The following is an 11,588-nucleotide window of genomic DNA, read 5'->3' on the forward strand; positions in this document are numbered from 1 at the left end:
TTTCTTCTTACTGTCCCTTCTCTCTGGGTTATTTTAGAACGATATACACAAGCAAAAGAGATCTACCAGGAAGCACTGAAGCAAGCAAAGCTGAAAAAAGATGAAATTTCTGTACAACACATCAGGGAAGAGTTGGCTGAGCTGTCAAAGAAAAGTAGACCTTTGACTTAAATTCTGTCAAGCTCTAAATCCATTTTTGTGTAGGGAGAATAATGTCTAGTAATGCGGAAGAATAGCTATCATTCCTGCCTCTGTGGCACCCAGATCAATGGCTTAAATCTGTCGTTTTTGATATTCAGGTTTCTTCAGTTTAGCCTTAGTGAAGGAGGGGTTGTATACACTGCCATTTTTGTATTTTAAAGGAAAAATGACTTTCATTCCCAACTGATTATGACCTTTCAGGATGCTGTCAAGTGATGTTTTCAGTTGTAACACGCGACTTGGTGCTGTCCCTGCTGGTCTAAGTAGAACTATAGATTAATATGGGCTGGCGTTCCTGTGTGCTGTGGGTGTGGTGATTGAGCCTGGCATTTCTACCTAAGTTAAGTTTTTGGTCTACTGATTTGCTGCCCTCTCTTCTCTTTATCAGTATCTGGCAAACTGACCAGAATTACCTTCCTCATGGCAAAGGGGGATTATGGTGAATTGTTGTTCTTATAGTCTGTTTCATGAAGCACAATGTGGAATTTAATACATAAAAGAGAAAAATATCTTAGTTTGTTACCGGCATCCAGCATGAAGTTTTAAAGTGGGGATTAGGCACGTGACAGTATAGCACCCATTTGAATTTAAATAAAAGTGAACCATATTTATCTGGTTATATAAAACTAAAAACTAAGAATGATGTAACCTTTTGTCTGTGTTATCTGAACACTCTACTTCCTTTGCAGCCTGAGTCACACAACTGAGTCATCTCAAGTACTCTTTAAGGACACACAGCCCAGGCTGTTCTGAGTCAGAATAGGCCCCTGCAGGTATATTTTAAAACTCTTCGTAATTCTAATGTGTACTGCTGGTATAGTTGAACTACTGACCTGGATCTTAGTCCTAGCCTTTTTGCTTTTGCAATTTCAGTATCTTCATCTCTAAACTAGAGAAACACTGGGATTCTTTCTTAGCTGTGGGGGAAGGTATTTGGTTAGATGACTTTGAATGAATAGACTGCTGTGCTGAAAGAGCTTTATCACACTGCCTCAAAGTATGTAAAGATACATAAGTGGATGCTCTTACCGCAGCAGTCGTATGAATACATTTTTAGCCATTTACCTAAGGAAAAAGACAGTTTTTCTAGGTGCCATGAAGGAAGATTGACCCTGTTGGTATGCCTGTGGGGGTGGGATGTGAGTGGGACTGATAAACTGATATTTTTGGTTCATATGTACATACTGGAAGAATCTTTTCATAATAAATGAGACTATACAACAATATTGTATGTATCCCAGTAATCTTTGCATTTCTCAAAAAAAAAAAAAAAAAAACTTCCTGAAGAAAATAAAAACACCAGAAACCTTGAGGTCCAAATCCTCAGGGATTAGACTAAAACTAGAGTTTTGTATGGTGCAGATGTAAATTTCTTCCTATTTTCTGTCTAATGTCATATTATTTACCATCCAGCTAATGCCATTTACCAAGTCTAGCTCAGAGAGATAAGATACAATATAAATCAGAATGAGTTTCAGTAGAAACCTGTATTAACGTATGGTGATTTCTTAAAAAAATTAATGTCAACCACTCACCTTTTGCATTGAGAATGTTTTTACCTTTTCACAACTGCAGGGGTTACTGAAAGGTTTTTCATTCCAAGTAAGTTTTATTTGTTTATTAATTTTAAAACATCCACAGTGACTCAGCTCATGGTCTGGTTGTTGGAAACACTAGGAGTTTTCAGGACAGTCTCTTCATGTAGGTGTTCTCATTACAGTTCATTTACACTGTTGTAAAATAAGGTACTGAAGCAAAAGGAGGACTGATCTCCTTTACTGATTGATTGGTCTAAATTCAAAAGTGAATTGGTTAAAAAACTGTCCAATGGTCACTGGAGTTTTCAGGGCATAAATATTTTTAAAATAGAATCACTCAGTATACCAAAATTAAAGCATTATGAAATTTGAAATCATAAACATGCACTGGAAAGCTGGCTGTCAGAATACTTTTATGAAGAGTATTAGGAAGACCTTAATTTAGTTCTGGGTGCTAAAAAAAAATCACATGTAAGGATATAGTGTCAGAACACTGAAATCCAAGTCTACAAAGAATATCATGCCTTGGTTTGCAGTGAACCGCAGTAAGTTACCAGTGCTGCTCTGTGCTTACCACTTAAATCATGATAAGGTGAACCTCCATAGGTAAGCCATGTGAGAATTCTGCCCTTTCATTTATTTTGAACCAAGAACTATTATTGGATTTTAACTCTTCATTCTGAGATTTCTTCTCCAGGTGATGGTAAATAAAGTAATACGCACATGCATTATGATGAGGATGGAGTGAGTGGTTCACAGCAGTTCACCTTCGGGTCCCTCAAGTAGAACTGCAAGAGTAACAAGTTAGGCTCTGATCTGACATGTTCTCAGAAACTATACAGTTGACCTTCAAATAATGCAGGAGTGAGGGGCATAGACCCCCTAAATAGTAAAAAATCCACATCTAACTTTGACTCCTCTAAAACTTAACTACTCATAGCCTACTGCTGACCAGAAGTCTTACGGATAACATAGTCGATTGACACATATTTTGTCTATGTATTATATACTGTATTCTTACAATAAAGTAAGCTAAAGAAAAGAAAATGTTAAGAAGATTATAAGGAAGAGAAAATATATTTACTATTCATTAAGTGGAAGTGGATCATCATGAAGGTCTTCATCCTTGTCATCTTCATGTTGAATAGGCTGAGGATGAGAAGGGGTTGGTCTTGCTATCTTGGGTGGCAGAGGTGGAAGAAAATCCATGTATAAGTGGACCCACACAGTTCAAACCCGTGTTGTTCAAGGGTCAACTGTATTCTGACTCAGAATAGCTTAAGACCCTCAGGGTCATAGAAAAATACCATCATAATCTCTTTTATGGTAGGTTGGCAATATAAATTATTAACAAACTCTAAAATATTACCAGTACCTGAAAAAAAAAAAATTCAGCAGAAAACTGTGAAGTGGAACATTTTGTCACTGTTTTTCATTCATTTTGAAATTTTTATGTTTACATATATCTATTGTAAAAATACCAACTTTCCAAGTACTAGGAATGCTGACCACTAAGCCTGATCTAAAGTTTATGTTGGGGACCTCAGGTATGCAGGAGTGGAACAGGGACAGGAGTGAAAGCTTTGACTGAAGACAAATGTGGGCTTATGGCCTACCTCTGTCACTAATTTAACTATATGGGCAAAGTAGTAAACTTGTGTCTTCATCTGTAACATAGGGATTAGACACCAGTGATAGGAGGGTCTTGGTCAGTAGCTAATCACAGAGCTGCTTCCTTAAAAGCCTTGAGTACTTTTGTTTAAAAGTTTAGGTCTACTTGAAAGTCTGTAAAGTGCTAATTTTTATCATCCTAAGAGATCTATTTCTCCCCTTTCCAGTTACCAGTGGCATTCTCCCAAAACTGTTACTATCTGTATGTTATGGAAAGATACTTAAATGCTATGATAAATTGTATGAAAAAAAACTTTAAAATTCGGCAAGCAATTCTTAACGAAAGACAAAACTGGCCCTCTAGTACCATACTTAGTTTAGAATTCAGTCTTTTAAATTATTTGCACCTTGAGAATCTGTGAAATGAAAACATTTAACAGTAAACTCTTGTCCCAAGGAAGCAAAGTGAGAGTAAATGCTGGTCCATAGTGATGGGGGAAAGGACTGTGTTCACCATGAGTTTTTCAGGCTGCAGCACAAAGCTTATCTAAATACTACACAGATCATTATCTTTTAACCCAACCAATCATATATATCAAACTAAGGGAAAAATATGTAAGCTTTTCCTTTGGAACCTGAGACACCAGGAGCCTTAAACCACAAATAATCTACTGTAGCTATGGACAGGGTAGTCAAATTTATTTCAAAACAAAAGCTTTGTTGGGCTGCATCAAATGCAGGAGAAAAGGAATACTTGGGGGCATGGTTAAATTACCAGTGTGCATAACAGTGAGGTATGCCTCAAATAAGCCTTTAAAACTTTATAAACTGAACTAGAACATACCCATGCAGTAATATTTTTTCAGTGCTAATGAAAAAAAAAAAAAAAAAAAATTAAAGCCTGCACTGGAAATTTACAATATGGCAGAATTTGTTACTTTTACCTTTTGACCCTAATGTACAGATTTTATGACAGGGTCTGTGTTAAAAATCTAAACATGTTCACAAGATTTTAAACATCACTGGAAAGCTGAATTTAGAGGAAACAAAATCAGATAAAAGTACAATGCCCGTGACAGCCAACATTATGTAACTGGGCTGTATGAGGTTGTTTAGAAGGCTAGGGTTAAAAAGATAGACAAAAAGATTTTTAAAAATCACCCCCAAAGTTGATGTGCTGATTTGAACATAAGTACACCAGATACTACAGCAAGGGGATATACACTGCAAAAAGGTCATCTATTTACAGAAGAGTTATTTAAAGACATTATGGTTTTCTTTACAAACAGATGTAAGAACAGCAACTGTCCACTTTTTAAAAACTCTACATCTCAACCCTCCGCTATTATTATAGTCCACTGAATTGCCTGTATCAAAGGCAGTTTTTTGTTTGTTTTTTTCCCATTTGACTCTCCAAATGAATTTCCATCATTTCTTCATCATCTGTGGGCTGGCTCTCCTGAAAAGTCTCAGGGAATAAGTCATAGGAGGGCAGGTTTTTGACCTGCTACTAAAAATTAAACCACAAAAACTAGAGATCCCTCTCCTGCACCCTGTTCCCCTCACTTTGTGCAGTTCAGTCATCACTATCCGACAGGGTCTCGTACTGTGCTGAGAGCAGTGGGGCAGGCTCTCGCTCCCAGATCCTGTTCTGTTGGTGAGGAGCTGCTTGGTTCACAGCAGAGGGAGCACATGCAATCGGTGTTGGTGGAGTACTGCTGAGCATCCGCATAGTCAGAGGGTTATAAGGAAACTGAGTTGAGCCTGACAAAAGAAAAATTAGGTTTTCATTGTCATGAGCATAAATGCTATTTCATCCAATCCAACTTTTGTAGGATGGAGTAGAATAGGATTATTCTAAAATGGTCATGTGACACCATGAAAGCAAAATGAATACAACACGGAAGGGCCAAAGTCTTACCACTTAAATCCTAGCCAATGATATGTAGCAGTCAGTGCGGGTCCAAAAAAGAAGAGTAACATGAGTAGCATATGAGTGAGGGCTGCTGAGCCCAGAAGAGAAAGCCCAGGCTAGATTTTTAGTTTTAAGTCTATATCAGATGTTTCCATGGAGAATCCAAGTTGAACCATTGAGTATTAAGCTCTAATTGAAACAGTCAGGTTATAGCAAGAGCTTTCGTAACTCTTCAAGAGAAATGCAAGAGTATAGTTCCCAGACGACAATGGACAAGTACCCAGGAACGTCTGCAGACTGAGGGGCAGCAGGATGCAAGTCATCTGCTGAATCTCACTGGGCAGATTTTAAAGTATACAAGATTGAGAAATGAGGTAATTAATGAACACTGCTACCCTTCATCAGTTTCTAGATATTTAACTGTCCCCAGAAAGCCTCCTACAGCTTAAGAAAATGCAAAAACAGGCCAGGCGCAGTGGCTCATGCCTGTAATCCTGGCACTTTGGGAGGCCGAGATGGGCGGATCACCTGAGGTCGGGAGTTCAAGATCAGCCTGACCAACATGGAGAAACCCCGTCTTACAAAATTAGCCGGGCGTGGTGGCGCATGCCTGTAATCCCAGCTAGTCAGGAGGCTGAGGCAGGAGAATCGCTTGAACCCAGGAGGCGGAGATTGCAGTGAGCCAAGACAGCACCACTGCACTCCAGCCTGGACAACAAGAACGAAACTACATCTCCAAAAAAAAAAAAAAAAAAAAAAAAAAAGAAGAAAAAGAGAAAACCCAAAAACATAAAACATAACCATTTCATCAAATAATAAATCTCATATATGGTCGAATTAATTCTTCCCTAAGAGAGATTTGAGAAGCAGCAACCACTGGTCTAGGCTGTAAGCTTTCAAACTCAAAACCACTTTGCATGTGACATGAGTTTTATAATGCAAAAGTCTGATATAATTTATATATATCTTAAGGGGAAGGGCACATTTCAGATTTTTTTCAGTGACATATTTGTATTTAATCCTAAGGAAAAGATGGCGTATAATTCTCTGAAACTCTAAAATTCGTAATATCCCAGTTTTATTTAAAAAGTCTGTTGCTTTTTAAAGCCACCATGATCATAGTTATTATATACATTTTTTTAAGTTTACAAATAGGCACAAAATAGAAAGTAATAAGTATCCTGGACTATTGTTTTTCATCAGTTTGTGTAAATGTAGTGAACGTACAGACAGATGATGGCTTTTTTTGTTTTTGTTAAGATGGAGTCTCATTTTGTTGCCCAGGCTGGAGTGCAGTGGTGCAATCTCAGCTCACAACAATTTTCGCCTCCCAGGTTCAAGTGATTCTCCCACCTCTGACCTCAGCGATCTGCCCACCTCAGCCTCCCAAAATGCTGGGATAACAGGCGTGAGCCACTATGCCTGGCTAGATGATGGCTTTTTAAACTAGTCTTCTCATTTCTAATTTTGATTTCTTAGTATTTCCCTAAGAACTTTTTCTAAGAATACCAATATGAAAGGTGAAGTTCTCTTAGAAGTGGCATGGGTACATTCAGGTACAGTTCTCAAAAGAACTAAAACCACCTTATTTGCTTTGCAAATAGTAAATGTTCGCTACCAGTGTAATACAGAAGTGAGGAGAATGGTTGAGATTATTTTTTCATAGCTCTTCCTTTGTTTATGGTAATCAGGCTTTGCAATCTAAAAATGTTTCAGGTTATATGTGCATTCAGTTTCTATTCTGGGCGTGTGCATTGGTTAATGCCTGTAATACTAACACTTTGGGAGGCCAAGGCAGGAGGAATGAGTTCAGGAGTTCGAGACCAGCCTGGGCAATGTAGTGAGACCTTGTCCCTACAAAAAATAAAAATTAAAATTAAAATTAAAAAAAATTAGCCAGGCATGGTCGTGCATGCCTGTAGTCCCAGCTACTTGGGTCGCTCAGGTGAGAGGATCACCTGAGCCTCAGAGGTCGAGGCTGCAGTGAGCCATGATCATGCCATTGCATTCCAGCCTGAGTGACAGAATAAGACCCCTCAAAAAAATATTTCTATTCTGGAAAGTGGAACATACTAATGATACAGAAATGGGAATATAGGTTTCCAAATTAGAAGAGTTGCTGAATTTTGAAGAACTAATAACCAAGACATTGATATTATTGCTTTGTCTCATTTTCTAAGTTAAAGCAGACTCCTTACCTGTTGAAGAGGGCCTGTCTTCCCAGGCCCACCCTGGCGTCTGCCTATGGTAATCCCCTTCTGAATGTACAGAGGAGACTGAAGAGGGCCGTTCGGTTCCTAAGTAGCCTTGCCCAGGGATAGGAGATTTAGATTTCCTGCTGTTCGACTTGCTGATCAGCTTTGGTTTGCAAACTCCTCCTAAAAGTGAAATTCAAGTTAAAATATTAATATATTAAGTTCTCAAAAATTACCAAAATGCTAATGATTATATATTGCTAAATGAAAAAAAAGCAGAATGGTAACACGAAGAATCCAGATCCTGGTGCTCAATGAAATAAAACACTACAGGCGCACCCCAGAGATGCCGAGGGTTCAGTAAGTCACAAGTATTTTGCTGGTGGATGGTCCTGCCTCCATGTTGATGGCTGCTGACTAATCTGCGTGGTGGTTGCCGAAGGCTGGGGTCGCTGTGGCAATTTCTTTTCCTTTCATGAAAGATTTATTTGTAGCATGCAATGATAGCATTTTAGCCACAGTAGAACTTTCAAAATTGGAGTTGATCCCTCAAACCCTGCTTTATTAACTGGGTTTATGTAATGTAGTATTCTAAATCCTTTGTTGTCATTTCAACAATGTTCACAGCATCTTCAGGGGCAGATCCAGTCTCAAGAAACCACTTTCTTTGCTTATCCCTAAGAAGCAACTCCTCATCCATTTCAAGTTTGATCACGAGATTGCAGCAATTCAGTTACATCTTTAGGCTCCACTACTAGTTCTAGTTCTCTTGTTATTTCTTTTTTTTTCTTTTTTAAGGCAGGGTCTCACCTCTGCTGCCCAGGCTGCACTGCAGTGGTGCAATCACGGCTTACCAGCTCACTAAAGCCTCAACTTCTTGGGCTCAAGCAATCCTCCCACCTCAGACCCAAGTAGCTGGGACCACAGGTGCACACCACACCCGGTTACTTTTTAAAATTTTTGTAGAGATGGGGTCTCACCATGTTGCCCAGGTTGGTCTCAAACTCCTGGGTTCAAGTGATTCTACTGCCTCAGCCACCCAAAGTGCTGGGATTACAGGCATGAATCATCATACCCAGCCTCTCTTGCTATTTCTACTACACCTGCAGGGACTCCCTCCACTGACGTCTTGATCCCCTCCCAAGTTATTCATGGGAGTTGGAATCATCTTTTTCCAAACTCCTGTTAATACTGATATTCTTACCTCCTCCCATGAATTATAAATGTCGTTAATAGCATCTAAAATGGTGAATCCTTTTCAGAAGGTTTTCAGTTTACTTTGCTCAGATCCATCAGAGGAATCACTGTGGCAGCTATTGTCTTATGAAATGTATTTCTTAAATAATAAGACTTGAAAGTAGAAATTATTCCTTGATCCATGGGCTGCAGAATGGATGTTGTGTTAGCAGGCATGAAAACAACATTCATCTCCTTGAACCTTTCCATCAGAGCTCTTGGGTGACTAAGTGGATTGTTAATGAGCAGTATTGAAAATCATTTTTTTTTTTTTTTAAGCAGTAGGTCTGAACAGTGGGCTTAAAATATTCAGCAAGCCATTCTGTAAACACATGCTGTCATCTAGGCTTTGTTCCATTCTAGAGCACAGGCAAGTAGACCGAGCATAATTCTTAAGTGCCCTAGGATTTTCAGAATGGTAAAGGAGCACTGGCTTCAACTTAGTCACCACCTGCATTAGCCCCTAACAAGAGAGTCAGCTTGTCTTTTGAAGTTTTGGACTCTTCCAGTAGAAGGCTGTTTTGTCTACATGGAAGATCTGTTCTTTAATGTAGTCACCTTTATCAATGATCTTAGCCAGGTCTTCTGAGTAACTTGCTGCAACATCTTCATCAGCACTTTCTCCCTCACCTTGCACTTTTATGTTATAGAGACGGCTTCTTCAACCTCTGAACCAGCCTCTGCTAGCTTCAGCCTTCTCGTCTGTGGCTTCCTCACCTCTCTGAGCCTTCAGAGAATTGAAGAGTTAGGGCTTGGACTAGGATTAGGTTTTGGCTTAAGGGAATGTTGTGGCTGGTTTGGTCTTCTATCCAGACCACTAAAACTTTCTGTGTCACGAAACACTGTTTTGCTTTATTACCATTTGTGTGTTCCCTGGAATAGCACTTTCAATTTCCTTCAAAAACCTTTCCTTTGCATTCACAATTTGGCTAATTGTTTGGCACATGAGGTCTAGCTTTCAGCCTGTCTTGGCTTTCAACATGCCTTTCTCACTAAGCTTAATCATTTCTAACTTTTCATTTCAAGTGACAGACTTGTGATTCTTCTTTTCACTTGAACACTTAGAAGCCATTGAGGGTTAATTGGCCGAATTTGAATATTGTTGTGTGTCAGGGAATAAGGAAGCCAGAGGAGCAGAGACAGGGACCAACCAGTCAGTGGAGGAGTCAGGACACACACCACCTTTATGGGTTAAGTTTGCCATCTTATACAGGCGCTCCTCATGGTGCCCCCAAACAATTATGATAGTAATATCAAAGATCACTGATCACCGTCGCAGAGATAATAATCATGAACAAGTTTGAAATACTGTGAGAATTACCAAAATATGACACAGACACAAAGGAGAGCCCATGCTATTAGAAAAATAATGCTGATAGACTTGCTTGACACAGGGTTGCCACAAACCTTCAATTAAAAAACACACACACACACACACACACACACACAATAAAACGAGGTATGCTTGCATTTAAAAGAAAGCCAGAATTTCACTTGTAACAATCAAAACAAAAAACAAGGGTCGTCCTCCTGCCATTAAAATGTGGTAATTAAGGAACTGAAATTTCTGGGACATCAAGCCTTCTTTACTGGCCTCAGGGTACAGAAACTACTAATGAAAGAAGGCAGGGTGACAAAAATCATACTTCACTAATGACCAACCCCCCTTTCCCAACTGGAGTTAATACACCACACAAAGAAATAATATGTAAAGGAAAAACTGCAGAACAAAGCTTCTTCGTGCTACTACAGGACATGAGCAGAGGCTCAGCAAGTTTTGGTAGCCCTTTCGATTTTTCCAGACTGTGTAGCTGATGAACTCAGCAGAAGTTCACAGAAGTGAGACACCTCTGACTGTGCTCTAAAAGAAAACATCAAAAAGAGCTCAGAAGAGATCAGAGCCCAGGTCACCAACAAATTTTTTCCTCAGCCCCAGCAAAACAATTTCACACTGCCCCAAATTCCTATACAACCAGTACAATTGTAATTGACTAAGTCACCAGTCTTATAACCTTAAAACACACACACTTAAAGCCAATAAAAATTGGAAGGTAAGAACAGAAAGGGGAAGATGATGCTCATTTTTCAGAGGAGGAAGTACACTGATAAGGTCTTAAAGTTAACATGTATAGTTTTTTTTTTAATAAGACCTCTAATCTCTTTAATCTTTTTCTTAACCATAGTGAGATCTTTTGCTTGAAGATAACAGGAAAATAAATCTAAAATACTGCTGAACTTCAGGTGATTTTTAAAAGCACAAGAGATATTAGTTCTCAAAATATTAAGAAAAAGGTTGTAAGATTAAAGCTTAGGATTATTATGGTTTTTTTGTGTGCTTGTTTTTAACAGAGTGTATAAAATCTCATTCTAGCAACTCTTATCTGGCTATCCAGAGACATGTCTGAAACAATGCTTATCAGATATAGGCATTAGCATTCTGGATGATGTGATCTGAAGAACTGTTTCTTTTTCTTCCCTTTTTTCCTACTTTTTTTTTTTTTTCTTTTTTGAGACAGGGTCTCACTTTGTCACCTGGGCTGGAGTGCAGTGGTGCAATCGCAGCTCACTGCAACCTCCGCCTCCTGGGCTCAAGTGATCTTCCCACCTCGGCCCCCACAAGCAGCTAGGACTACAGCGTGAGCCACCACACCCAGCTAATTTTTGTAGAGACGGGGTTTTCACCGTGTTGCCCAGGCTGGTCTCAAACTCCTGAGCTCAAGTGATCCACCCAACTTACACTCCCAAAGTGCTACGATTACACCTTTTTTCCTACTCTTTTTTATGGCTTACGATTATTTGTGTGTGTGTGTGTGTGTGTGTGTGTGTGTGTGTGTGTGTGTGTGTATGTATGTATGTATGTATGTATGTATGTATGTATTTTGAAACGGAGTC

General features: G+C 39.1%; 1 protein-coding gene and 1 long non-coding RNA gene across 3 annotated transcripts in view; one reads left to right on the forward strand and one right to left on the reverse strand.

Moving 5' to 3' along the window:
- LOC116463820 (tetratricopeptide repeat protein 19, mitochondrial) overlaps positions 1-1,425 on the forward strand; it is a 29,802-nt gene extending 28,377 nt beyond the window's left edge. For both annotated transcript variants that reach the window (XM_032147083.2, XM_032147085.2), the window contains one exon: positions 38-1,425. In XM_032147083.2, coding sequence (XP_032002974.1) covers positions 38-171 — 134 coding nt within the window. In that variant the 3' untranslated portion in view covers positions 172-1,425. The remainder of the gene's footprint in view (positions 1-37) is intronic.
- On the reverse strand, positions 1,085-10,257 carry LOC116463823 (uncharacterized). Its single transcript, XR_004246786.2, has 2 exons — positions 7,464-10,257; positions 1,085-5,114 (listed from the first exon to the last, which is right to left on the reverse strand). It is a non-coding gene; the product is annotated as an uncharacterized LOC116463823 (long non-coding RNA).
- Between the last annotated feature and the right edge of the window lie 1,331 nt (positions 10,258-11,588).

This window comes from Hylobates moloch, unplaced genomic scaffold, assembly GCF_009828535.3.
Source record: "Hylobates moloch isolate HMO894 unplaced genomic scaffold, HMol_V3 SCAFFOLD_69, whole genome shotgun sequence".
Classification (NCBI taxonomy): Eukaryota; Metazoa; Chordata; class Mammalia; order Primates; family Hylobatidae; genus Hylobates; species Hylobates moloch.